The sequence below is a fragment of the Danio rerio genome, chromosome 3 (genome assembly GCF_049306965.1).
Source record: "Danio rerio strain Tuebingen ecotype United States chromosome 3, GRCz12tu, whole genome shotgun sequence".
Classification (NCBI taxonomy): domain Eukaryota; kingdom Metazoa; phylum Chordata; class Actinopteri; order Cypriniformes; family Danionidae; genus Danio; species Danio rerio.
Genome location: NC_133178.1, coordinates 28,440,209 through 28,465,735, shown reverse-complemented (window position 1 = coordinate 28,465,735; position 25,527 = coordinate 28,440,209). Strand labels below are relative to the sequence as shown.

At 36.2% G+C, this 25,527-nt stretch overlaps 2 protein-coding genes and 1 long non-coding RNA gene across 20 annotated transcripts in view; 1 reads left to right on the top strand and 2 right to left on the bottom strand.

Annotated features, from left to right (window-relative positions):
* cacng2a (calcium channel, voltage-dependent, gamma subunit 2a) overlaps positions 1 to 3,674 on the bottom strand; it is a 131,422-nt gene extending 127,748 nt beyond the window's left edge. The window contains 1 exon segment of the mRNA NM_200641.2: positions 2,101 to 3,674. Coding sequence (NP_956935.1) covers positions 2,101 to 2,311 — 211 coding nt within the window. The 5' untranslated portion in view covers positions 2,312 to 3,674.
* The window catches only part of LOC141381214 (uncharacterized), a 150,983-nt gene extending 146,101 nt beyond the window's left edge, over positions 1 to 4,882 (top strand). Inside the window, exons 5-6 of one of the 3 annotated variants that reach the window (XR_012401040.1) lie at positions 434 to 640; positions 3,340 to 4,882. This is a non-coding gene — a long non-coding RNA (uncharacterized lncRNA). Of the gene's footprint in view, positions 1 to 433; positions 641 to 1,277; positions 2,486 to 3,339 lie in introns of those variants that run through there. The other 2 variants (XR_012401037.1, XR_012401036.1) reach the window with 2 other exon arrangements.
* A 2,462-nt stretch (positions 4,883 to 7,344) lies between these two features.
* Positions 7,345 to 25,527, bottom strand: part of LOC101886115 (uncharacterized) — a 22,761-nt gene continuing 4,578 nt past the window's right edge. For 2 of the 16 annotated variants that reach the window (XR_012401023.1, XR_012401024.1), the window contains exons 2-5: positions 19,749 to 20,153; positions 19,264 to 19,576; positions 7,856 to 8,079; positions 7,345 to 7,745 (exon numbers count right to left, since the gene is read on the bottom strand). Coding sequence is in view for 2 of the 16 variants with exons in the window: in XM_073944546.1 (XP_073800647.1) it covers positions 7,586 to 7,745; positions 7,856 to 8,076; positions 19,386 to 19,576; positions 19,749 to 19,788 (612 nt within the window). In the remaining 14 variants the exon portion in view is untranslated. Of the gene's footprint in view, positions 7,746 to 7,855; positions 8,080 to 16,443; positions 18,940 to 19,263; positions 19,577 to 19,748; positions 20,154 to 25,527 lie in introns of those variants that run through there. The other 14 variants (XR_012401027.1, XR_012401032.1, XR_012401028.1 and 11 more) reach the window with 7 other exon arrangements.

The window sequence follows — 25,527 nt, the reverse complement described above, 5'->3', positions numbered from 1 at the left end:
AAGATAGCGATTATAAAATATATTTTGCATGTAAATGTTGATCAGATGCCATTTGGTTTGTTCTCATGAAGCACTTTTTGATCGTCTACACACTAAGAAAACCAAGACTGATCATCAACAGACCAAAATCTTTCATTAAAAAGGAACTCAAAGACAGAGTTTGCAAACCTTAAGTTGTTCGGGTCATTTAGCAGACAATCCTTAAGGGGAAATTGACAGACAAACTTAAAAAGCAGATGTTAAGGACACACTCACAGATGTGGTCAAAGTCACTCGTCTTGTCTTAGTCAACATATGGCTATGAGAGCTCATGCTGTTATGGTAATGATCACATTTGGGATGCCTTGTAATTTAACTCATTTGACTGTGAAGTATTTCATCAAGTCTGTATCATTCAGAATGGTCAGTAATGCTACATACATTTTCTCCATAGGTGCTTCAGATAGGTTGAAGGACATGTACAGATAGCATATGGCCGTGTACCTCTGAGTCTTCTGCCTCATCTGAGGAAGATTTGTTATGCTCTACGACCTCACAAGGTGACATTGCTAGGCCAAAGTCAGCAGTCAGTGCAGCCACTGAAGCATGACAGGAAATCAACAGTCTGTGTATGTTGACCTGACTTCAAAACATGGTTCATGTGAGTAGCTGTTTTTCTATAAGTCCCAGTAGTGTGCACATACATTCATCTGCTTTCATTTCCATAACCTTCCCAGGCAGGTAAATTCATCATTGGGAAAAGTTAACCCCAAAAATGTAACTCTTTTCACATCTATCGGCACTAAATAGAGTTCACAGAAATGCAGGAGAATAATCTTTTGTTTGGTTCCACTAATAAGCTTTGAGTTTCTAAAGAGTCTTATTGTGGATTGAAAAGGTTCCAGGGGTGTTTAATGTTCTTTATGAAACCATAAATCTAGCATATAGGTCACTTCTTCTTCAGTAAAACATTGAAGCATATATTTATAGCTGAAACCATCGTCTTTGGTGTTTCTTAAAATGCAATTCAATGGCTATATACTGACACTCTGAGAGTAAAGTTAGAGAGGAAAGACGTGTGCTGTATTGTTCATCAAATTGAAACTCATTCTCATAATGGATGCAGAGGTCTTTATAAAATTATAAGATTATATTTGTGCATGCAACCTCAACTGTAGGGACTGATATTCCCCTGATTCCCAATATTCGATATATGTCATTATGTGACAGGAAACTAATATTCCTGACATTTGTGAACAATTTTAATGCTGTAAATGATCTTTGGTTTACTTCCATAGGGATCCCTTGGTATTAATTTCGTTTTGCCTGTATATGTTGACCCTCAAAGTGCCTGAAGCCATTGATCGGAATTTTATGAGTCCCCAAGGAACAAGGTTTCAACTAAAAATCTTCTTTAATATTCGGCTGTAGAAAGATGTCACTAACATCTTGGATCGCCTGAGGCTGAGTAAATCAAAAACAAAATGTTATTTTTTTGATGAACTATCCTAATGAGAGTGGACATTGCAGACATGCGCGACCTTCCTCTATTGAACACGAGCAAATGTTTTTGATCATGAAATAGACACACTTTTATGTTTTCAAAAAAACACAAAATTAACATTGATATAACATTGGGTTAGCAGTATGATAGCATATTTTTATTTTTGGCTTAATTATCCCCTTAAGCTGGCAGCCTTGGTAGAAGGCCTTTAGCTGGACTAAACTAGTCATTTGCTGGTACAAGCTGGTCATTAGTTAATTAGACCAGCAACAAACCAGCTAATGGCTGTTCCTATAATATTAACCCATTTCTTTGGCATGATTAGACCAGCAAGAAACACTCTAATGTAAGAGAGAGCACTGTGTTTGGACCATCCAGCAAAATGAGCCCTGTTTTATACCAGTGTTTAGTAAACGCGTTTGGTTTTAGTGCTGTGCGGCGTTGTCGCTGTCCGTGGTGCTGAATGCAGAATCGCTCACCATAGCGCCAGGCCTACAGTCGCGTTTCCGCAACAACCCACAGCAGCACGTGTGCACATGCCGAGATGGACCCTGTAATGCAAATGGGGTCCCGGTCATGGTGTAAATAGATATAATAAGGCATAACAGTCGCCTTACCTTCCAAGCAACATGTCCTCCACAGTCCCGAGTGGGTCATCACCTCTTCGTTCTTCTTGCTGGTCTCGTTCTCGTTGTTGGTCTTGATCTTACAGACGCCGCGCGAGTACAGCCAGTAGTCCGTGCCCACCGCGATGGTCATGAGACTGAAGGCAGCGAACGCGCCCACCGTGGTCAATAACATCTGAACTCCGCGGTCAAACACACCCATGTTTCCGCATTCCATGAAAGGGGGACCCCCTTTCCTCTTGATGTATAGGAAATAAATATTTGAAAATTTACGGGACCAAACCAAATTTAAAAAATGGGATATATTTGAGCGAAAGGAGGGGGAAGGGGGAGGATGCGGTAGGAACCTTATGGTTGCGTTTGGGTGAGAACGATTAAGGAAGAAATAGGTGAGCCTTTTAGGCTGTTTTGGGAGGGAGGAACGGTACGCTTTACGCGCTGTTCCAACAAAGAGCAATTCTACCCTTCCGAATCGTTTGTCCTTGTCTTTTTTCTAAACGAGGTAAAGATATGCAGCAGCTAGTGCTACAGCTTAAACTTACGCGAACATTCACGCCGCAAAGCCACTAATCAAAGATAATAATTAATTGCACAGGCCTTTAGTAATGGCCTGGGCATGTCATTCAAACGCCACAGCAATTAAGCCAATGCTCGCTCTTAATTATGACAATTTAGGCGCGTAGATTTGATGTGTTTGGAATTGAGGATAAATACTGGTTCAGGAAGGATACTGGCAATGGAAGGCTTTGCTTCGGGTCGTAATATATCTATAAACAATTCGATGTGGTTACAACAACTGTTGACCCATGTAGCTGCTTAACAAACACGCTGTCCTCTCTTAATATTGCTAAGCAAACCCCAGTCTATTCTAATCAAGAAGGAAAGACGCAGAGAGAGAGAGAGAGAGAGAGAGAGAGAGAGAGAGAGAGAGAGAGAGAGAGAGAGAGAGAGAGAGAGAGAGAACAGGGAAAGCTCTATTGAAGAAAAAATATAGGATAGATGGATGGATGGCCAGGATAGTCCAGTTCAAAACCAACGAAAAGAATGTCCAGGCGAATCTGAATCCGCTGCTGCCGCTCTCGCATCAATTTGACAAATCAAGTCAACGTGGGATGAGAAAATTCATCGAGAACCAAACATAAATGAGCAAAATGGAGTAATAAAATAAAGCACTACTATATATCCTTTTTCCTAAAATTCTGATCCCCAGTTTCCATATGTATCTCCTAGCTCTTTGAAGGTTTCTTCCGAAAATGGCAATCTGCTGTTGAATATGGTGCCGTCGAAGATCCGGTTAGAGCAGGGAGCATCCAGCAGAACGAGCCGACCATTACTCGTCATAGAGCCGGCTAGAGGAGACCGAGAAGGCGGAGGCGCCGGAACTGCTGTTTTCTACACCCGTCACTGAAGCTCGCTTATCCAAATCCGCGTTGGCTTTCTCGCACCCCGAACCGTCCCGCTTGCAGAGCCCTTGCGCCATGTAAAAGACAAAAACACCTGAGAATGAGGAGCGTGGCGTGCTGGAAAAGGAGGATACGGCTCTGCTTCTGTCCCCTTTGCTTGTGTGCTAGTGAAGATTTGGGAGAGGGATGTAGGCAGGCGTGCTGGGGCTCAGGATGAGAGAGAGCGAGAGAAAGAGAGAAAGAGAGAGAGAGAGAGAGAGAGAGAGAGAGAGAGAGAGAGAGAGAGAGAGAGAGAATGAGAATTACACAACAGAGAAGGGATGTGCGGCGACAGAAAAGGGTGCAGTAAAACTCTTATTTGGACGGAGCGAAACGACACGGATATAAACTAATTTTCCTCAAGAATAGCAGATTTTAATCGATTCTTACATTCTGACTGACTGTACTGGGTTGTACGGACTGCATGTTTTGTGGATTATGTAATCGAGTTACTAAAATCAAGTTGCTTTAATTAGAATAGCCCACGTTTCATTTTAAAATAGCCAAATTTTCAGACATGACAACGTAAAATCCTTAATTACTAGACGTCTTAAAATATTTGTGCTTATTTATAATTTTTGAAGTATTGTAAGCGAATTTTAAATAGGATTTATGTATGTTTTAAATGTTTTAGACAACAACACTGATCATATTTGTATAGACATTGTATTTTAACCTAATTGCATTTACTGAAACGGCAGAGTACATAACAGCATTTCTAAATGTTTCTATATGTACATATGTGTGTGTGTATTTTCCGAGGTCTTAGTAAGTATACATAATTATCTCTATTCATATCAAATAAAATGTTTTCACATAAGCATGTTGCACTGTATTGCATTTATTTCTGTGTGAAAAAGTGTTTGCCCTTAAATCTAATAATTGGTTGGACTATACCCTTAGCAGCAACGACTGCAATCAAGTGTTTTCGATAACAGGTATTTTGCGGAGGTATTTTGGCCAGCATGTTTTCAGAATTGTTGTAATTCAGCAAAATTTGAGGGTTTTTGAGAATGAACCACCTTTTAAGGTCATGCCACTGCATCTCAATTGGATTCAGGTCAGGACATTGATTAGACCACTCTAAAGTCTTAATTTTGTTCTTCCGCCATTCAGAAGTGCACTTGTTGATGTGCTTTGGATCATTATCCTGCTGCAGAACCCAAGTTTGGTCACTTAAGGTCACTAACAGATTGCCAGACATTCCCCTTTAGGATATTTGAAAACAGCAAAATTCATGGTTCCATTTATCACAGCAAGTCTTCCAGGTCCTGAAGCTGCAAAACAGACCCAGACCATCACATCACCTCCACCACCACATTATACTGTTGGTATGATGTTATATAAATATTTTTTTTAATATGGTGCAACTTATATGTCACACATAATGGGACAGGCACCTTCCAAAATGTTAAACTTTTGTCTCTTCAGGCCATGGTGTATTTTCCCAGAAGACGTATGGATCATCTAGATGTTTTCTGGCTAAACTGTCATAAGCCTTTATGTTCTTTTTGCTCAGCAGTGATTTTTGGCTTGGAACTCCGCCAATCAAATCATATTTGCCCAATCTCTTTCCTATGGCGATGTCATGAACTCTCACCTTAACTGAGGCAATTGAGGCTTGTAGTTCTTTGGATGTTGTTGTGGGATATTTTGTGATCTTTTGTGATCTCTTGGATGAGTTGCTGTTGCTTCTTGGAACAAATTTGGCCAAACTTTTGCATGTTTTTGCCATTTCTAGATATTTGCTCTCACTGTTGTTTACTTTTCAGTTATCAGCAGTTTTCACTTTTCAACATTAAAATTAATCTGATGATCTGAAACATTAAAGTGATATGTATAAATATACACAACGGCCACTTTTTTAGGTTTACCTGTCCCAATGCTAGTTAATGCAAAATTTTAATCACATGGCGGCAACTCAATGCATTTAGTCATGTAGACAAGACGATCTGCTCTTAAAGGTGATTTAAGAATGACTTTGAATGTGGCATGGTTGTTGGGGCCAGACAGGCTGGTCTGAGTATTTTAGAAATTGCTGATCTACTGGGGTTTTGCACAACCATCTCTGGGGTTTACAGAGAATGGTCCAAAAAAGATGGTCCAAAATGTCCAGTGAGAGGCAGTTCTGTGGGTCTTGTTGATGCCAGAGATCAGAAGAGAATGACCAAACTGGTTCTAGCTCATAGAAAGGCAACAGTAACTCAAATAACCACTTGTTATAACTAAGGTATGCAGAAGAGCATCTCTAAACACACAACATGTCCAACCTTGAGGCAGATGGGCTACAGCAGCAGAAGACAACACCAGGTGTCAACCAGACCTGTCAGCTAAGAACAGGAAACTGAGGCTACAATTCACACAGGCTCACCAAAATTGGACAATAGAAGATAGGAAAAACGTTGTCATGGTTCAGGGGATATTTTCTTGGCACACTTTGGCCCCATTAGTGCCAATTGAGCCTCGTGTCAACATAACAGTCTACCTGAGTATTGTTGCTGACCACGTCCATCCGTATATGACCCTTTATAACACGCCATATCATAAAGCGTGAATCATCTCCGATGGTTTCTTGAACATGACAATTAGTTCACTGTACTCAAATGGCCTCCACAGTCACCAGACTCAATCCAGTAGAGCACCTTTATGCTTTGTGTGGTGGAACAGGAGAATCTATGCACAAAGGATTAAGGCAGCTGTGAGGCCAAAGGGGGTCCAACCCAGTAAGTAAGGTGTACTTAATAAAGTGGATGGTGGCTATATATATATATATATATATATATATATATATATATATATATATATATATATATATATATATATATATATATATATATATATATGTATGTATGTGTGTGCGTGTGTGTGTGTTTGTGTGTGTGTGTGCGTGCGTGCGTGTGTGTGTGTGTGTGTGTGTGTGTGTGTGTTTTTGTGTAAGTGAAGGTAAGTATTCAACACGTCACTGTTTATCTCGGAAACATATTTCTAAAGGTGCTACTGACTTGAAATTTTCACCAGATGTTGGTCACAAACAAAGAAATATATGGTAACACTTTATAATAACTACAAACTATGAATCATTTATTAAGCATTAGCTTATAGTTAATTCATTGTTTGTTAAGCATTAACTCTACATTAATAGACATTAGTAAGCAGTTTATAAATACAGCTACAAATGCTGTATTCTTGACTTATAAACACATTTATATATCACATTATACAACTGCTTACTAAATTTTATTAATGTAGTTAATGCTTAACAAATGATGAATTCACCATGCTAATGCTTAATAAATAATTCATAGTGTTTAGGTGTTATAAAGGTTTACCAAATATGTATATGAAAAGAAAACAAATCTAATTAATTTACAAATTAAGTTATGTGTAGTAAAATGAAACATATGAAGAAAGGGAAGTGTAAAAAGGCAGTAAAAGACCAGACAGCAGCTGATATATAATAGTTATGCAATAAATGAATGTCATGTGTTCAATACTTTTTTTCAATGTTATGTTTCATTTTATTACACATAATAACTTAATTTGTAAACTAATTAGATTTGTTTTCTTTTCATATACATATTTGCTATAACTTTATAACAACTACTGAAAATAAAATATTTAAAAATATATTTTTTTGTTTTATTTTAATGCATTAAACTCAGTATTTTGATGTTATCACCACTACCCGCTTTTCTCTGGCGTATTTGCTATTTTTTTCACTTCATGTTTTTAATTTCTCAACTGTATTCATCACTCTGTTGCCCACATAATAAAGCACACTTCTCTCCTCCCATCAGTTTTTCAATAAATCAATTATTTTATGCAAATAACCCACATAAGCAACATATCCACATCCAGCTTAGACCAGTAAAAACACAAATAAGAAAAATGCTCTTTTATACATCAACTCCTTTAGGTGCAAACCCGCATAACATAGCACGTTATCATGCTAGAGTCCTCCTTTAGAGCCTTTTTAAGTTTCATGCATACAGCAACCGACTCTACCGCCCCCTTCTCCTGACCAAAGGACATGCTTAAAATTCTAGTCTGGTACAGCGCTGGACCACTCCGGATTCAAAACGTAGACGACAGATGAGGAGAGCACACTGACAAACACAGAGAGGAAGGGGGACGGGAACATATAGGCTAGTAGATTTACTGAAGCAGGGAACTGGGAGCGTGGTTTCACATTTGCTGAAAAAAAAACGGCATATAGGATGTGTTTGCGGGGTTACAAGCGTTAATAAAAAGCACATTAATACATCATAAAGCAACAAATAAAAGACTATACAGTATATACTTACTTAGGGCATACCAACACCATAATGCTGAAATACACCACAGAGGTGGTGTTAGAGTACGAGAAAGCATTGCAGACTGGCTGGTCTCCATCATTAGTCTCTGTGTGTTTGCCTACTCTGTTCCTGCACACTAATCCGGCCTCTATTAGCTGTGTCATGATCACTGGAATGAACAATGAGCAAACAGGAGTCCTGGCTCCGGCCACTGAGCCTGACTGTGTGATCTACTGTGAATCAGCAGGGAATGGTTAAATCGACATATTAGTGATTGTGTATTTTTTTCTTCTTCAACTTTATAGAAAATTTCCAACAATGTACAAATATCACACATTTTTGAATAGAGAGAGAGAGAGAGAGAGAGAGCGAGAGAGAGAGAAGTAAACAAAGATCCAAATAATTGTGACAATTATTGACCCCCAGATATATTTATATATTTAAAAAAAGAAAAATATACTTAAAATGTGTAGCTAAGAAATTTGCAATATAATTTTAATGATGGATTTATTATTATTATTATTATGATCAGTGGAAGACTATATTCCAGAATACTCTCTGTAAAAGCCAATTATGCAATTAATTTGTGATAATAATTTAGTTAAAAAGATTAAAACATGGTGAAAATTGATATTTAATAAGAATTCATAATGATTGCACTATTTAAAATGCATAATTTATTAAATAATACAATAAAAAAATTATTTGGTATTTTTGGTTTCAGAGAGTAATACGTCATGATGTCATCAATTTGTATGTTTAGTTCAGATTGCAGTTTTGGATGTTGGAAGCAACCGAGGAAGCAACTGAGCTATATTGAATCTATTGTACCTTTGTATTTTGGTTTTGCAATTTTTCAGTAAACCATTTTTAAAAGAAGATCCGGTTTAATTCGCGTTTTTTCCAATTCTGGTTGTTGGACTAGCTGCAAAAGTTGGTACATAAGGATGTGCACGAAAAGTGTGCCACTACACTCTCATTCCCTTTTCCAGTAACAAAATAGTTGAACAAAACTATAAATGTATGCATAGGATGTATCTGACCCCACTTCGCTTGAGCAAAATGTACCCCAATGTATCATCCTGGTGTCACAGGTGTAAAACCTATTCAGGAACAATCAGGCATGTATTTTGGGAATACAAAAAGCTCTGGAAAGCAGTACAGGACTTTACAGCCAAAGCTTTCCAAATTCCATTGGACAACAAACCAACATTATACCTCTTTGGTACAGAACTAAACAAGACACTTGATCCTCCTTTTATAAAGAGACTGCATCATTTCCTATCTAGCAAAAAAATGCTCTTTGCTGGAACCAACAAAGTCCTCCAACATTGGAACTGTTCATACAACTCTTGAATGAAACAGTGCTCTTAGAACAATATACATACTACTTAAGAAAGAAAGGGGATGTTTTTCAGAAAATATGGATGCCTCTAAAAAGCCTCTGACTCACTGATGCCTCAGTTGTATTTTCATATTAAGTGTGACTTTACTTAATCACAGTAGAACTTTATTTGTTTATTATGATTTTTGTATTCTGTTCGTATGTTTATTTATTTATTTATTTATTTTTTTTTACTTTTGCTGCTATACTTGTGTCTATTAATATCCTTGTCTTTGCGCTTTTTTGCTTTTGTTTGTATGTTTATAAAAACCAATAAACAAAGGAAAAAAATTGTAAACAAAAAATACAAAAAAGAAAAAAACAAATAATGATAATAACAATAATAAAATAATTATATTAATAATATTGTAGGCGGCACAGTGGGTAGCACGATCGCCTCACAGCAAGAAGGTCATTGGTTCAAGTCCTGGCTAGCTTAGTTGGCATTTTTGTGTGGAGTGTACAAGTTCTCTTCCGGGTGCTCCGGTTTCCCCACAAGTCCAAAGACAAGCGATATAGGTGAGATGAATAAGCTAAATTGTTCGTTGTGTATGTGTGTGAATGCAAGAGTGTATGAGTATTTACCAGTGTTGGGTTACGGCTGCAAGGGCATTCGCTGTGTAAAACGTACTGGATAAGTTGGCGGTTTATTGCACTGTGGCGACCCCTGATTAATAAAGGGACTAAGCTGGAAAGAAAATGAATGAATTAATAAGCTTGTACCAACCGAAACAATCGTTTATACTCCAAACTAAAAGCCTGGTTATGATGTCACATGAGATGTCACCCAGGAGCAATGTACGTAAAAATAAACTATCATCCAGTGTTCAAGGAGTATACATTTCCATATATTCAAAGAGAGAACTCCAAATTTTATAAATGTTTTTGGAAGAACCTCTCAGACAGGGCCTAATTTGTTCAAGTTTTGAGCAGATGACTTCCAATGTAGCAGAATATGGCGCAAAAAGGAGACACAAAAGCCACAAAATCTGCTTTGTACTGACAAACTGACAAAGGAAGTCTACTAAACCAGGGGTTCCCAAACTTTTCAGCCCGCGACCTCCAAAATGACAACGCCAGTGACTCGTGACCCCCAATATTCTCTGAGGTGGTGGTTATAAATACAGAAACCTTGTATGCAATGACGCACACAAACACACCAATAGACCCAAGTCTATTCTTAGTTTTTTTTTAAATGTATGTCAGTGCTTTAAATGGGCTAGAAAGTTTAACCTACTGTTACAAAATCTGCTGCATCTGACAGTATTGCTGTGTCTGTAGTATAATGTAATTACCCGAGAAGTCGCAATCCAATAGAATTAGTAACTATAAGCTACTATAGTAACTATATAGTTTATAGTAACTATAAACGAATATTTTTTTCTCTTCAGTAGGTTATTGATAAAATACAGTAAGCCTTAAGGTTTAATAAAAATTTATTGATTTTTAAAAATCAACAGGCGACCCCCCTTCATTGTCCCGCGACCCCTCGGGGGGTCCCGACCCCCACTTTGAGAACCTCTGTACTAAACTGTTGTAGATAAAGGTTTAACTGCTTAAGGGCCCAACTACTTAAGACACTGGGCCCTATCCGCTTGTTAAGTGTGGTCACGAGAAGCGACTTCCGGGTCCAAGCGCTCTATTCAACTGTATAGGGAGACTCATAAAATGGTAATTATAAACGTTTACAAAGTGATTTAACACTTTCGAAAATCACGATCGCAATATATATGTCCATGCCTTATATCCGATGGCCAGAAAGTGATTAATTTTTTTTATAAATTGTTTAAATTTTCCTATTTGTGATGCAGCAAGCCCAGAGATTGTTGTGTATCCTATCACTTTACTTAAAATTAACTTTAATGTGTGAAATGAATTAAAAGTGATCATAAACAAATAATTTCTCAACTCAAATGAGTGGCGGCTTGGACCCGGAAACAGTATTACATACGTCACTAACACGTCATCAATTAACAAGTGGATTGACATGTTTGGCGCAATGTGTTGCTAATTTCTGACCAACGCAACCCTAATTTTCATGCTTTGCACCACGTTGTTTAAATAGTAAATCTGTTTGCATCACTTTGTGGACTCATGTGTGTTCCAGTTTAGAAAGGAGGTGGGTTAAGGGGCATTGTTAAAGCGTTGCTATTTTGAGGAACTAAAATAGACTATACAATTGATCAGCTGAAAACAGGTCTAAAGTCCAGCACAGAGCGCGTTATGCCAAGCTCAGACTGCATGATTTTCAAAGTAGTCATGTCACAGATGTTTTCACACTGCATGACTGTCTGGGGTAGCGCTAGTTGCTGCTTTGTTTGCACTGCAAGATGGATCGGCGACATGGGGTTTCATACTGCATGACTTTGCAATAGGAAGAATCGTCAACAACTTTGTCCAAACTATGTCTCACAACCAAACACACACAAGAAGTGACATGGAAACAACGCAAGGTCACGTAGTATATCTACTGTCATTAATAATGAGAAAGAAACCCAGAAGCTGTTTGACGCTCAGATGATGCGTCAAACAGTCTTCTGTCAAACTCCTGTTTGACAGTGCTCCTGTCAAATTTCCACTAGTTTTTTTCTTAATTTCTTGGGTCCAAATAAACTGAAAATGGGCGCTTTTAACTTTTTAACTAAACTCACACTGGCCTGCAGGTACGCATAGTAGTGAGTGCTGCTCTCTTATTGGCTGTAGGTAATCGCCGATGTTATTTTAAATCAAAACACATTTCAGATGGCATGATTTAGATTGGCAGACAGCGCCTGATAGTTAGCATACCAAATATCTCACGAGGGTCAGCAACTCATCAATGATTCTCTTAGATTGCGTCTATGAAAGTTCACACTGTGTGATTGTTACTCACGTGAATGACCACCAATTTGCCTTGTTGTGCGCCTTAAACGCATACACATTGCTTAATACACACAGGATGTACAGCAATATGCAAATCTATTTACAATAGAAAAAAAATTAAGGATTAAAATATTACGAAAATTATTATTTTCATAAATATAAAAACCACTGCCTCCAAGACTTCCTTATCTCGGGGGAGTTTTTTTCCGTTTACTCATGACAATCTGCTTTTGTATAATGTTAGTATTATCATTAGTATTATTTATTATATGCATATTTAAGTTTGTTTTAATAAAAACAAGTTTATGTTTGTCTACCTGTGAGGTTGTCAACTGAATTTAGAAATATTATTGAAATAAATCTTTGCACTTAACAAATGAAATTAAATATGTAGGCTAATGGACGTCTTCAGTGGAGTGCGTACAACACCGTTTCATTATCCATGAAAGTAAAGAAGTAAAAAGAAAGTAAAGAGGCCGAATGGATTTGTTTTACTTAAAATAATTTATCATTTAAAATGTTCTTCAAAACTGTATTGCACTCCAGAATCTGACAGATTGATTAGCTGTAGGCTCTAGAACAGTCATCTGAAACGTCATAGTGTTATGCTTGGATTTCATTAATAGCCTTCGATTTACTAACACAGAAGTAGTTAGCATTTTCCTCCTTTACAAAAACGTCACGAGAACAATGTTTAGTGGCTCAATTTATTACAACGTTTTTAAAAGACTAAACACTTTATTGATATAGTATATGACCAAGCACATGTGGTCAGAACACAAACGAGTTGCAGGTGATAAAGTATCAAGCGTTTCTCCCAAAGAAAAACCTCTCTATGCAAAATGCTAGCAAGCATCTATAGCTCCGCTCATGGTTTGCCTTTTTTCGATTACCCCTGGTCGGTGCAATGAAGCACGAACAAAATGGTAATGGTTGGCCTAGCCCGTTTGTAGCTTCATTTGCGCTCTTCCGAAACCTATAGGTGACGTCACAGATACTACATGCATATCTTTTAGTCTATGGAAGAAATCTGGAGACATGTAACCGTTGACTTCCACTATGGAAAGTTTTTAGCTGTGTTCATAACATTCATTCATTCATTCATTCATTTTCTTTTCAGCTTAGTGCACTTATTAATCTGGGGTCGCCACAGCGGAATCAACCGCTAACTCATCCAGCATATGTATTACGCAGCGGATGCCTTTCCAGGTGCAACCCATCACTGGGAACAATCACCCATACACAATCATTCACACACATACACTACAGAAAATTTAGCTTAACCAATTCCCCTATACCACGTGTTTTTGGACTTTTGGGGGAAACTGGAGCACCCGGAGGAAACCCACGCAAAAACTGGGAGAACATGCAAACTCCACACAGAAACGCCAGCTGACCCAGCCGAGGCTCGAACCAGCAACCTTCTTGCTGTGAGGCGAACGTGCTACCCACTGTGCCACCGTGCAGCCCTGTTCAAAATGTGCAGCCCTGTTCTTCGACAGAAGAATGAAACTCATAAGGGTTTGGAACCACTTGAATAAATAGTGAGTAAATGTTCATTTTTGGGTGAACTATCCCTTTAATGCTGAAGTGTTGCATCAACTCGCTGTATTAAGTCTAGCTAAGTTAGTGGCATGCTAAATTTTGCCTGTAGTAAACCTTTCAGGGTATTTTTACTGTGAAATATTACCTGGAATACCGCTGTGCCTATTATCAGTTTACGGCAAACGTTTTGAAGTGCATAGAGTTTATTGTCAGAGGGTATAAAGTGATACTGAAATTCAGCACGACTCCATTATCCCTGAGCAGTGGGGGGGCGGGGGGTGGGGGTGGGGGGGTGATCATGTGGTTTCGAAAGTGATGCTAAAACGACAGCAACTCCTGCTGGTTTCAGGCTTCAATTGTACATGGAAAACTGTGGAATTCATTCTCTATGATTGAGGAGAACGAGAAAGCATGTGTGTATGTTATAGGCATGAACTTCCCACAAAGACCTTTAATGTCAGCTAAACATTAGCCTGTAAAAGACCAGCACTAATCAACTGCTTGTTAAAACACCCCTTGAGCATTGGCTTAAGCAATGCTTAAAGTGAATTGTGCTTTGCAGAATAGAGAGAATGGAAACACAGGATAAGGTTGTTCTTTGAACTGCCTTCTTTTTTGTGGTTTCATTAATTGCATGTGATTATGTGGAGTCTCTTGGTAAAAATCGCCTCAGGGCACACACTCTGGGGTAGACATGATTTTCCTCTGCTAAAGGTCCCAAAAATAATTGATACAATGGTGTGAATACACTTTACATTTGTGTAGCAGCTTGCATTCGGTCTAACACAGGAGTGCTTGGTGTTGTGTACTTAATACAAGATGAATGATTTGGCAAAATACGCATATTGGAAGTGCAGATTTTGTTCATTAAAGTAGCTTATATGAATCTTATGTAAATATGTAATCATTTAAATATGTACTTTTTCACGTTTGTCAGTTTGAATATTTTTAGAAATTAATTATGAAACAAACTCTATATAAAAAGAAATCAAAGTCATCACATTCTTCACTGTAAAAAAACCTCTTTGTTCCACACAATCAATTTGTGTTCAAAAAGTTAATTTATTTGTTTTAACAAATTTAAGTGGATTGAACCCAAAAAAATCAAGAATTTCGTTGTTTCAGCTCATATTAAATATGGAGTTTGAACAAACAACAAACATCATTTTCTGAGTGTTTCGTATGACAAATAAAAAAATAAAATACATTTTAAAAACTGTTTTTTTTATAGCTAGTTTTTGGGTTGTTGTTTTTTTTATCTTGTTTTTCATAGTGTTGTTTGCTTTGCTTTTCTGCTGTTTATTTAAATTTTTTCAATTAAGCATTTTTTCTTGTTTTGTTTTGTTGTCTTTATTCAGTTCATTCTTTGAAACAGTGGGGGTTGTTGATTCAGTTGACTTTTATTCAACCCAGGCTCATTCTAAAAACGTAGTCCCGTGTGCGTTTCTGGAGACTGCGGAATATGTCTCGGGAAGTACTTATTTTTGCAGTTTTTGTTTTCGCGAATCTGCGAGAGGCCACTGTGTTCGCTTTTTCACATCTCAAATGTCTCTCACGAGTGCTGTTTACACCGGCACTGTTCTCACGGGAACCCACCAGAGGCCACTGTCGACCGACTGAATGACTGAATAATTGATTGGGCGACCGGCCAATCGACTGACACACCCTCCTCCTTCCCTAAACCCAACCAATTTTACTGATTGACCTGCCCACCCACTTACTTTCCTAAACCCAATCGATGATTTACAAAAGCCATCCAGAAATGGAAAGCCCTCGTCTGATTTTTACCACATTTTCAGATTTTACCACATTCTCACCCTGTTGTTCACTTGCTCATTTTATTTTTTTAATTCTGTTTTTGTCTTACTTGATTTCTGGAACTGCTCTTCCCCGGACTCAAACCCGATCGTCGTCGATGTGGTCAACTCCTCTCTGCGTCTCAAGACCGCCAACGTACACGACGAGCTAACTGGACAAACTGGTTGTGGTGGGAAAGCCCCTTCACACAGAGGTAAGCGGTCAACCAATAAGCTCCAAAAGGAAGACGTCACACACTGCCCCGTAGCGTTCGCTTAATAAAATTAAATGCAGCCATACGCACCTCCAGCTACATAATTTGCGGTCTCCAGAAACGTCCGTGGGACTATGTTTTCAGAATGAGCCTGTGTTGCTTTTATTAAATGTGCAAAAAACTTGATCATTCTTCAAAAATCAACTATTTTGTTGTGCAGAAAAATTAAATTCAGATATAAGCATGAAATAACCAGCCTGATCTCATGAGGAAATGCAGCTATTTATGTTTTGTCAGTTTAGTGGCTAATTTGTACAAAATTATTTTCTTTATAAATCTTCACTGCCTGTGAGATATACAATATGAAGTGGCTCTCGGATCAGACAAGAAGCACTGCAATAAATTCCATTTCCACCCGCCATGTCTTTAAAATATGAACGTTTTTTCAGGTATTTTCAGGGGAATTTCTATGCTAGTGTTGCTACTGACGGCGCTAGTGGTTACAACGGTCTTTCATCTTGGCTTACGCTTGAACAACTAAATGAATGCTTAAGTCTCTTTACCTGAATGTATTGTAATTACATTACAAGATCGTTGCTGTAAAAACAACCATGTGAAATTAAAAATAGTCACATTAAGCTTTCACCGGAGATTTATTGTTGGCTTTCAAACTCTAGCCTTGCATGGCGTCCATTGCCGTGAGATCATGTTGAAAATAGCATGTGAATGAGTTAAAAACTGGGTTAGGTGAGGTGAACTATCTATTTACTTTCACATATACAAACACAGAAAATGTAGCTTTTATGGCAATTTTATTGTATTTAGCTTGGGCTGTATATTTGTAATTCATGCATGTAATCTAAAATTTACAATAATTAGAAAAAAGGGAATTACTGATGTGAAACAGCACAACCTGAATTCTATGCAATGACAGTACATTAACTGCATGACTCCATCAACAGGCTGCACTTGCTGTCTATAAGTCGCTGGCTTGCATATTGACAACAGCTACAGAGGGCACAGCAGGTGCATGACTATGACAGCAATGCCCTGCAGCAGTTCTTTATGTATTTGCATTGCAACATACCATGTTTTATTCTGTTCCCTTTGAAAACAAATGCATACAAATCATATGCTAAAAGAACACTGCAGACAAATGACTTTTCTTGTCATTTGAGGATTGCAGAGAGGTGATACACTGCTCTGGATGAGGAAGCCACTGTATTGCCTGAGGGGTAACACCGACGTGCAACTCAGTATATGACTGCATTTGACAGCCACACATTTCTGACTTACAATCTGCCTTCACCAATTCAGCTCCTATTTTGGTGCTTGTACCCAGACACGTTTATACACATTGGACCTTAGCGATCTTCCCTCTAGCAAAGTATTTTGGCGGTATCTACTTCCCTTGACGTCAGTACAGTGTACTAGAACGGCCTCTTTTCGTCTTATTGGGGGCAGAATTCAGCTGGATTAATAGGTGGAGTTTCAATGCATAGATTTGGTTCAGCTTAAGCTTTTAATAAAGAAAAAAAATTCCCTGCCTTTTTTTTGTGCAGAAAAAATGTCCAATGCATGATGTAATCTCCTTCTCCCTCCCTCGGTTTTCAAACCTCCGCACCCACCAGCCCCTCTTTTCCTGCTCCCTGTTACCTTGTGTGTGAATCTCCATCCTGTTCTCGGGCTGGGGAGAACAGAGCTGAGGGAGAATCAATATGTTTTCAATTTGCAGCAGCGACTTGCTCCCTCGCATTCTAATTACAGCTTCTGCTCTTTCTAAGTCTCTCGGCAAGAGAACGCGGGAGAGAGACACCACACTGCCACCACCATTCACGGCATCTCTGAAACAGTAGTGGGTTTCAGCTATCATAGGCTCATGCTGAATATGGGGTCATAACTGAATTACGCAATTATTAGCACTGTGAAAGTCAATCAGCATGTGAAAAATGCAAGACTTTTTTACGAGCTTACAGAGTTGCCTACTCGGTAGTTATTTTGGTTTAAACAGTCTTGAATTGCTTTTATCTATGAAGCACCCAGCGATTCTTTAGCAACACCCTAGCAACCACATAGCAACCATTCAGAATAAGGTTGCATACACCAACTGCATCCAGATTGTTCTCTGCAATTTTTTTTTTCTGGTCAGATAATCTCTTCATGTTTAGTCACTTTAAAACATTGTGTATTTTATTCCTGTCAGAGCAGCAAAGCTTGAATAATTTCTCCATATTGGGAATATTTAGTTTTATTTCTCTTATGAGTATTGTTTGTGGATGTCTATGTGAGATCACCCTTTGGTAAATGATAGTAAATTACATGTGAGCTTTTACACTTCGTAAAGGCGCCGGATTTTCTGTGATATCATTGTGTGCTTAATCTGGACCAGAGGAGACTGTGTGTGTGCACTGTGATAGTTAGAACCGTTCAAACAGTAACACTGGTAAAGTGCCATACAATTAGAGCTAGAACTAGAGCATAAAGCAACATTCACATCCATTCCAAGAAACAGGTACATTTTGTGTGTTATAATCACCAGAGATCTGGCAGATCGTTGTTAAACAGACAACTTCTGGAATTATGTCAACAATCTACAAATCCCACCATGCACTTCATACACACACCTGTTCTGATGTTCAGTTCATTATACACACATACACACACAGCTGGGAGCTACTTAAGGACTGATTACCAGGACTATTTATACACACTGTAAAACTCAACAGTCAACTTTATCAAATGAAATGAGTGTAGTTTAGAACTCAGAATTGACTGAAAGTTAATTCTGCTCATTTAAAAAGAGTTTTGAACTCAGTGTTGAAGAGAATTAGTTAATTAAATACTTCATTACTTCAACTTAAATGGAGCAAGTTTACAGAACTCATATAGATTAGTTTTTAACTCAAATGGTTTGTAGCAATTACTTTCCTCAAACAGTTTGAACTGTCTTAACTTAAAAACAGAACTCTGTTGGTTAAAGTTATCTTCATTTATTGGTTTTTACTGTCCTTAAAATGCTCTATTTAGTTCTCATTAGGATTAGTTTTTGAACTTAAATGGTTTGTTACACTCGGTTTTCTTAAACGGTTTGAGTTTTATTCTTGTAATTAACTGCACATAGATCTTCTGCTCCATTGTCCAGCATCCATCACTTGAAACTGTGACATCATTAACCAGAAATGACCTCAAAAATGCTGTGCTTGTTTTTGTGAATATTGTGAGGGTGGTTTGTCTATTTGTTGAGTTTCTTTTTTTCCAAACATTTCATGCAGTCATGCAGCTCCTTTTGTCCTAGAGACAAAACAAAATAATTAACTATAGGAAAGAAATCTTGTCGATAGCATCAGAAGCCGCTACCTGCAGCTTAAAAGGTTTCCACAAATGCCTATATAATCTTCTTAAATCATATAAAGTTTTTAATATTTTAATTTAAAAAGGGATATACATTAATATGCATTTATGAATGTATTATATCATCTTTGCTTCAACGAATTACCGCTTATGCGAGGTGTTTCTAAAGCAGCGTTTATAGGGCTGAGAGTATATATGATGTTGTTCTCTCCTCTAAATTTACCCAGCTACTGAGAAACCCAGAAATGTGAAAAGGGTCCATACCCTAGCAATAGCAATACCCCAGCTCTTCAGAATATTGCACCTTAGCAACCATCTAGCAAAGACTTTGGATGCATGAGAATAGAACCAGAGCACCTTAGCATTGTGGCAGTTCACATTTTCACCTGAAACGTGAAAAAAAGTAGAACTCTCTTCTTTAAGACTGGGTTATGTTGTATTTTCTCTGTGTTTCTCCAGTCTTCATCTAAGAAATCCACACTGTCTACTGTTGATTCTTTGAACCAGAATGACAGTGCAGGAACAAACCAGCCCAACAAGGAATAAAGTTTCTTGTGGCGCTGCTGTGTGACTTGATCTGAATGAGAACATTGGAACAAAGAAATAAAGCAAAGGTTTAAACAAAATTTACACAGGGACTCTGTTGCCATGGCAATGGCAGACATAACCTCACCCCTCCACATGCACACATACACACTCAGTGATAAATGGTATTGCATGCCCCTTCATGTGCGCATCATAAAGCTTACCTCTACTAAAGATCTCTTCATTCTTGTACTTTAATCTCATTGATGCTGCGAGAGAGAGGATATCTTTACGGGTGTGCAGCGTGATTGTAAAAGTGTTTCATGGGGAGAATGATACAGCTTGTTTATAGTACTGCATGACACCAAGAATGGCTTTTCAGGATAAATAACACTTCGCAGTTTCCAGTTTTATCCTTCCTGCTGTCCTGTTTTGTTTTAGTTGACTAAATTGATTAAGCTGACCCCCACTGCTGCACAATATGCAGAAACATGAGGTTGGATGCTTAATAAAGCTTTTACGCTCTTGTCCATCTGCAACGCTGTCTCTGCTCTGAAACAAATGTGGACTTGCCATCATTTACCATCTGCCACGATGTAAAGATGAAACATCCTCAATCTTCATTGTCACTGGGAAATAAAAAAAGTGGCCCATCAACATTTTTGCTGAACAAAACACATCTATACACACAATTTGACAGGTTTCCAGCTCAAATTAAATTTCATGGCAATAAAACAAAATATTTCTGTCCTTTTTCACACAAATTATGCTTACAATGTACATTATCTATTATCTAGTATCTAGTATCTAGTATCTATTATTATTATTATTATTATTGATATTATTATTACCATTATTGTTATCATCATCATTATTATTATTGTTAATATTATTATCATTGTTGTTGTTGTTGTTGTTATCGTTTTTATCATTATTGTTATTATTATAATAATAATTATTGTTGTTGTTATTGTTATTATCACTATTGTTATTATTATTATTATTATTACTATTATTATTATTATTGTTGTTGTTAGTGTTATTGTCATTATTATCATTGTTATTATTATTATTATTATTATTATTATTATTATTATTATCATCATCATCATCATTATAATTGTTATTGTTATTGTTATTGTTATTATTATTATTATTATTATTATTATTATTATTATTATTATTATTATTATTGTCGTTATTGTTATTATCATTATTATTGTTGTTATTATTATTATTATTATTATTATTATTATTATTATTATTATTGTCATCATCATCATTATTATTATTGTTATTATTAAAATATTATTGTTGTTGTTATCATTATCATCATTATTGTTATTATTATAATAATTATTATTGTTGTTGTTATTGTTATTGTTAGTATCATTATTGTTATTATTATTATTATTATTATTATTACTGTTATTATTATCATTATTACTATAATTATTATTATTGTTATTGTTATTATCATTATTATCATTGTTATTATTATTATTATTATTATTGTCGTTATTGTTATCATCATTATTGTTATTATTATTATTATTGTTATCATCATCATTATTGTTATTATTATAATTATTATTATTATTATTATTGTTGTTGTTGTTGTTATTGTTATTAACATTATTGTTATTATTATAATAATTATTATTGTTGTTGTTGTTGTTGTTATTGTTATTATCATTATTGTTATTATTATTATTATTATTATTATTATTATCATCATCATTATTGTTGTTGTTGTTGTTGTTATAAATATGGTTGTTGTTGTTGTTCTTCTTCTTCTTCTTCTTCTTATTATTATTATTATTAGAAATATTATTACTATTATATCCTTGATTTTCAGTACAATCAGTACTGTAACCCTTGCTAAGAAATATTTAGTTCTTTGTGCAAGCTTTGCCTTTAGTAAGCAAATAAAATATCAAAATTCAAATCAATAACTTGTGTAATGTTATTTTATAATATTATCTGGGTATCATAGGCTTGTGATCTCATGTTTCATATAAACACAACTGCTGATACCTTGTTTTGAGTATATATATTTATCAATTACATAATGAAAATGAAATCAGATGACTTCAGAATGAATACACTGTATAATAAAAATCCATAAAATCTATGGTACAAAACTGGCTGCTGTGGTTGGCAGATTTTCTCTTGTTAAAAATATGAAACACTTTTAAAAAAGGTCATTAGGTCATTGTAACTTACTAAACTAAGCTAATCATGTTCAATCATGTTATGTTTAACATAATATAAGTTCAATGGACTGATAAAGTTAATTTGATTCAGCTTAATTTTTTTTTTACAGTGTACAATCATTTCGGAATTTTCAGTAAGATTCTGTATTACATTAATTTATATAATGTTAAAGAAATATTTCATTTACTCTCACATATTTTGGGTCTTCTATTTTGGAACAAGTGAGAGAGAGTAAGTGATGACATTGTTTTCATTTTAGGGTGAACTATCCTTTTAATACACCAACGTTTTGATGGATTAACCTGAACATTCAATATGTGCACAGATAAAACACTCACAGAAACAGTTGATGATGAACTGAAACTCACAAGCAAAGATAACAAATCGCTTTTTCACAAGCAGAAAAAAACATTATAATAGAAGGGACCATTCACACAACTGCTAAACACCATCATGGTAACTTACATGTCACTAAAATAATTAAATAGACACGTTTTCACATTGTTAGATGTAACATAAAGCTGTAATGTATATAACTGATGTGAAGAAAGGAAAAAGATTGACAGTAGCATAAGTATAAAAGTCAATTTATGGACATTCACTGTCCCAGACCCATCCCCCACTGATAAAAGGTCCAGATTTGTCCCATACATGAGCTCATTTGTCTTATTTTGACAGCTATGCCATCATAAATTGTGAAAATAACCCCTCAAAGAAGGCTTCCAATGAATGCAAATAATTATTTTTCATGAGTCCAACATCCAGCTGTGCAAGAAAACCTACAATATGATGAAAGTGAAGTCATCTTTCACTACAAGTAGCCCAACTTTTATTTTGAATCTTAGACCTTATTCTTGAAGAAAAGAAATACCAATTAAACGTTTGAAGCACCAAAAGTGGCCCATATTAAAGTAATTTGGTAACACTTTACAATAAGGTTCATTAGTTAATGCATTTACTAACATGAACTAATCATGAACAACACATGTACAGCGTTTATTAATCATAATTGAACATTTACTAATGCATTATTAACATCCAAGTTCATGCTTGTTAACATTAGTTAATGCACCATGAGTTAACATGAAATAACAATGAACTACTGTATTTTCATTAACTAACGTTAACTAACATGAACAAATACAGTAGTAAATGTATTGTTCATTGTTTGCTCATGTTAGTAAATGCATTAATTGACATTAACTAATGAACCTTATTGTAAAGTGTGACCGTTTATTTAATATTAATTAGCCTATTTTTGTTGTCCATGAAATTTCAAAATGTACTTTTTTTTACAAAAGAGACAAGAAAAATTGTCAAGCTCTACATTATTAATAGTATTAAGTTTTAATATTTTATTATTCAAATTGCCAAATTCTGACTAAGCAACAGTGGTGGAAAGTGTACTGAAGTATCACACTTAAGTACCGTTATTTGCCTAAAAATGTAGTGCAAGTAGAGTAAAAGTACCTATTTTAAATATTACTCAAAGTAGGAGTAAAAAGTAGCCATTTTAATGTACTCAAGTGTAGTGAGTAGTGAGTATTACGCTGTAAAAAGCTGATGCATTTACATGTCATTGGATGGATGTGTGTAAACGTAACATTCTGTAGTGCATTGAGTTATTGCAGGCACACAATGTCATAAGACGTTAATATTCCAAAATCAATGTCTAGCCAGCATCTATAAGGACAATTTTATTTTGATGTCCAATAACGACATCAAATGACGTTGATATTTATTTGATTTTAGCTTGTGTTAGAAAGTGAGCAAAATCCAACATAGAACCAACATCTTAAACCAACGTCATATTGACGTCAAATGCTGACATTTATTCATCAGGTATGGCAACCAAAATCCAACCTCTGATAGACGTCATAGTGGTAACGTTCACTCAACGTCAAGCTGTAACATCATTAGACGTTGATATTTGGTTGTTTTAGGCTGGGCATTGACATGGTCGGCCTGACGTTGGGTTCTGATGTCAACACGATTTTCATTTCCAAACAAAATTCAACGTCCCCATGACATTGAGGTACAAAGTCAATCCGACATAGTGTTGACATCTTGTGCCTGCTGGGTGTTTAAGGCCATTGTGGTCATCATACAATAAACATCCCTCATCTGCTCATCAGTTACATGCATCTAAACAATCTCTGGGTCACTGCGTGGACATCTTCTTGGACATGTTTAATGCTTCCAAACAGTTTGCTGCAATTATAAAGCGCCCATGTCTTGCTGTAGTTCATTATTATGCGATTTACCTTCTATAGGTGATTTGATTGGATAGAAATCAGAGGACTGATTTTTCTAATCCACATAGACAAGAAAAAATAAAGTAGTTACTGCAGGTTGAAGGAAAGTAGTGGAGTAAAAGTACTGATACTGCTATATCGTGAGGGAGCTCACATTCAGTTAAACTGTTATATTACAAGTTGTTTGTTATGTAGACAAATATTATGTTCGTTTATCTTAAATACTGCATTATGTTCACATTTGGGGATGCCAGTAGTTCATGTAATTATGTCACATATATGTATTATGATTTATCTGTATTGTGGATGGAGTAATAAGCACACATTAACAAATATGTTCTTTATTCTGTTTATTTACAGACCACACACACACGCCTCCACAAGTTCATACACGCATAAATGCATGCAAAGGTGGATCTATGCTAAGGAACATTTAAGCACAGTGCAATCATCATCCAGTATCCATGCCCATTCCATGTATGTTGTTAGAAGACGTTAAACATACAAGTTACAACTGGCTCCCCCTCTGCATATGACTGTTACCAATAAATCATTCAAGTCTAATTTCTTTTCCGGCTTTGGTGTTCCAACCAACACACCTAGACCAACTCAACTCCCCTATTTAAGAGCTATACTGTAGCTTTTACAGTCCTGAGCTATTCTCATTAACATTTGGTTGATTAAAATTAAAAATTTACTCAAAGGAAAGTAAAAGTACACCTTTATAAAACTACTAACTAAATTATAATTTCTGAGAAAAGCTACTCAATTACAGTAGTTTGAGTATTTGTAATTTGTTACTTTACACCATTGCTAAGAAAAGTTCAAAGTGCTGGTCAGTTGGTTATTTGCCCAATAAATGGCAATAAGCTACTATATATATATATATATATATATATATATATATATATATATATATATATATATATATATATATATATATATATATATATATATATATATATTCTATTTATTGAACGTGTTTTTGGTACCTCATAAAGTGTGGTTATGTTGACCAAGCTAATCCACCTATAATGCTTAAAATACCACTAAAATGCAGTATTTAAACCTCATAATTCAATAAAAATGAGGCGAATAACTGCAAAAAGGTCAATTTTTGAAGAAAAAAGAACCACCCTTTTCAAAAGGCTGGCTACGAGCCTGTATAAGATAACAAATAGATGAGATTTAAAAATGTTTTTAGTGTGGTTGTTTGGTGGTGGTGTTAACATGCACACAGGCTGCGACCAATCAAATTCTGCTTGCTTCAGTGATATTGGAATGCCTGACCTTCCCAACTACTCCTTTCCCAGGAAGACTTCTCTCAATCCAATCCAATTAGCTTAACAGTGTGTCACCACTACACCAGTTCTGAGCAGCGGGAAGCCACCACACATGCGCTCTCACAAACACACCGCCAATCATTCACACACATATTTCACTTTTTCTAGTGCAGGTCAAATGATTAAAAATGGTAATTTTCTGTTTCTCTGTCAAATCTGCTTCTTCTGGTTTGCTATTGAGATGTTGG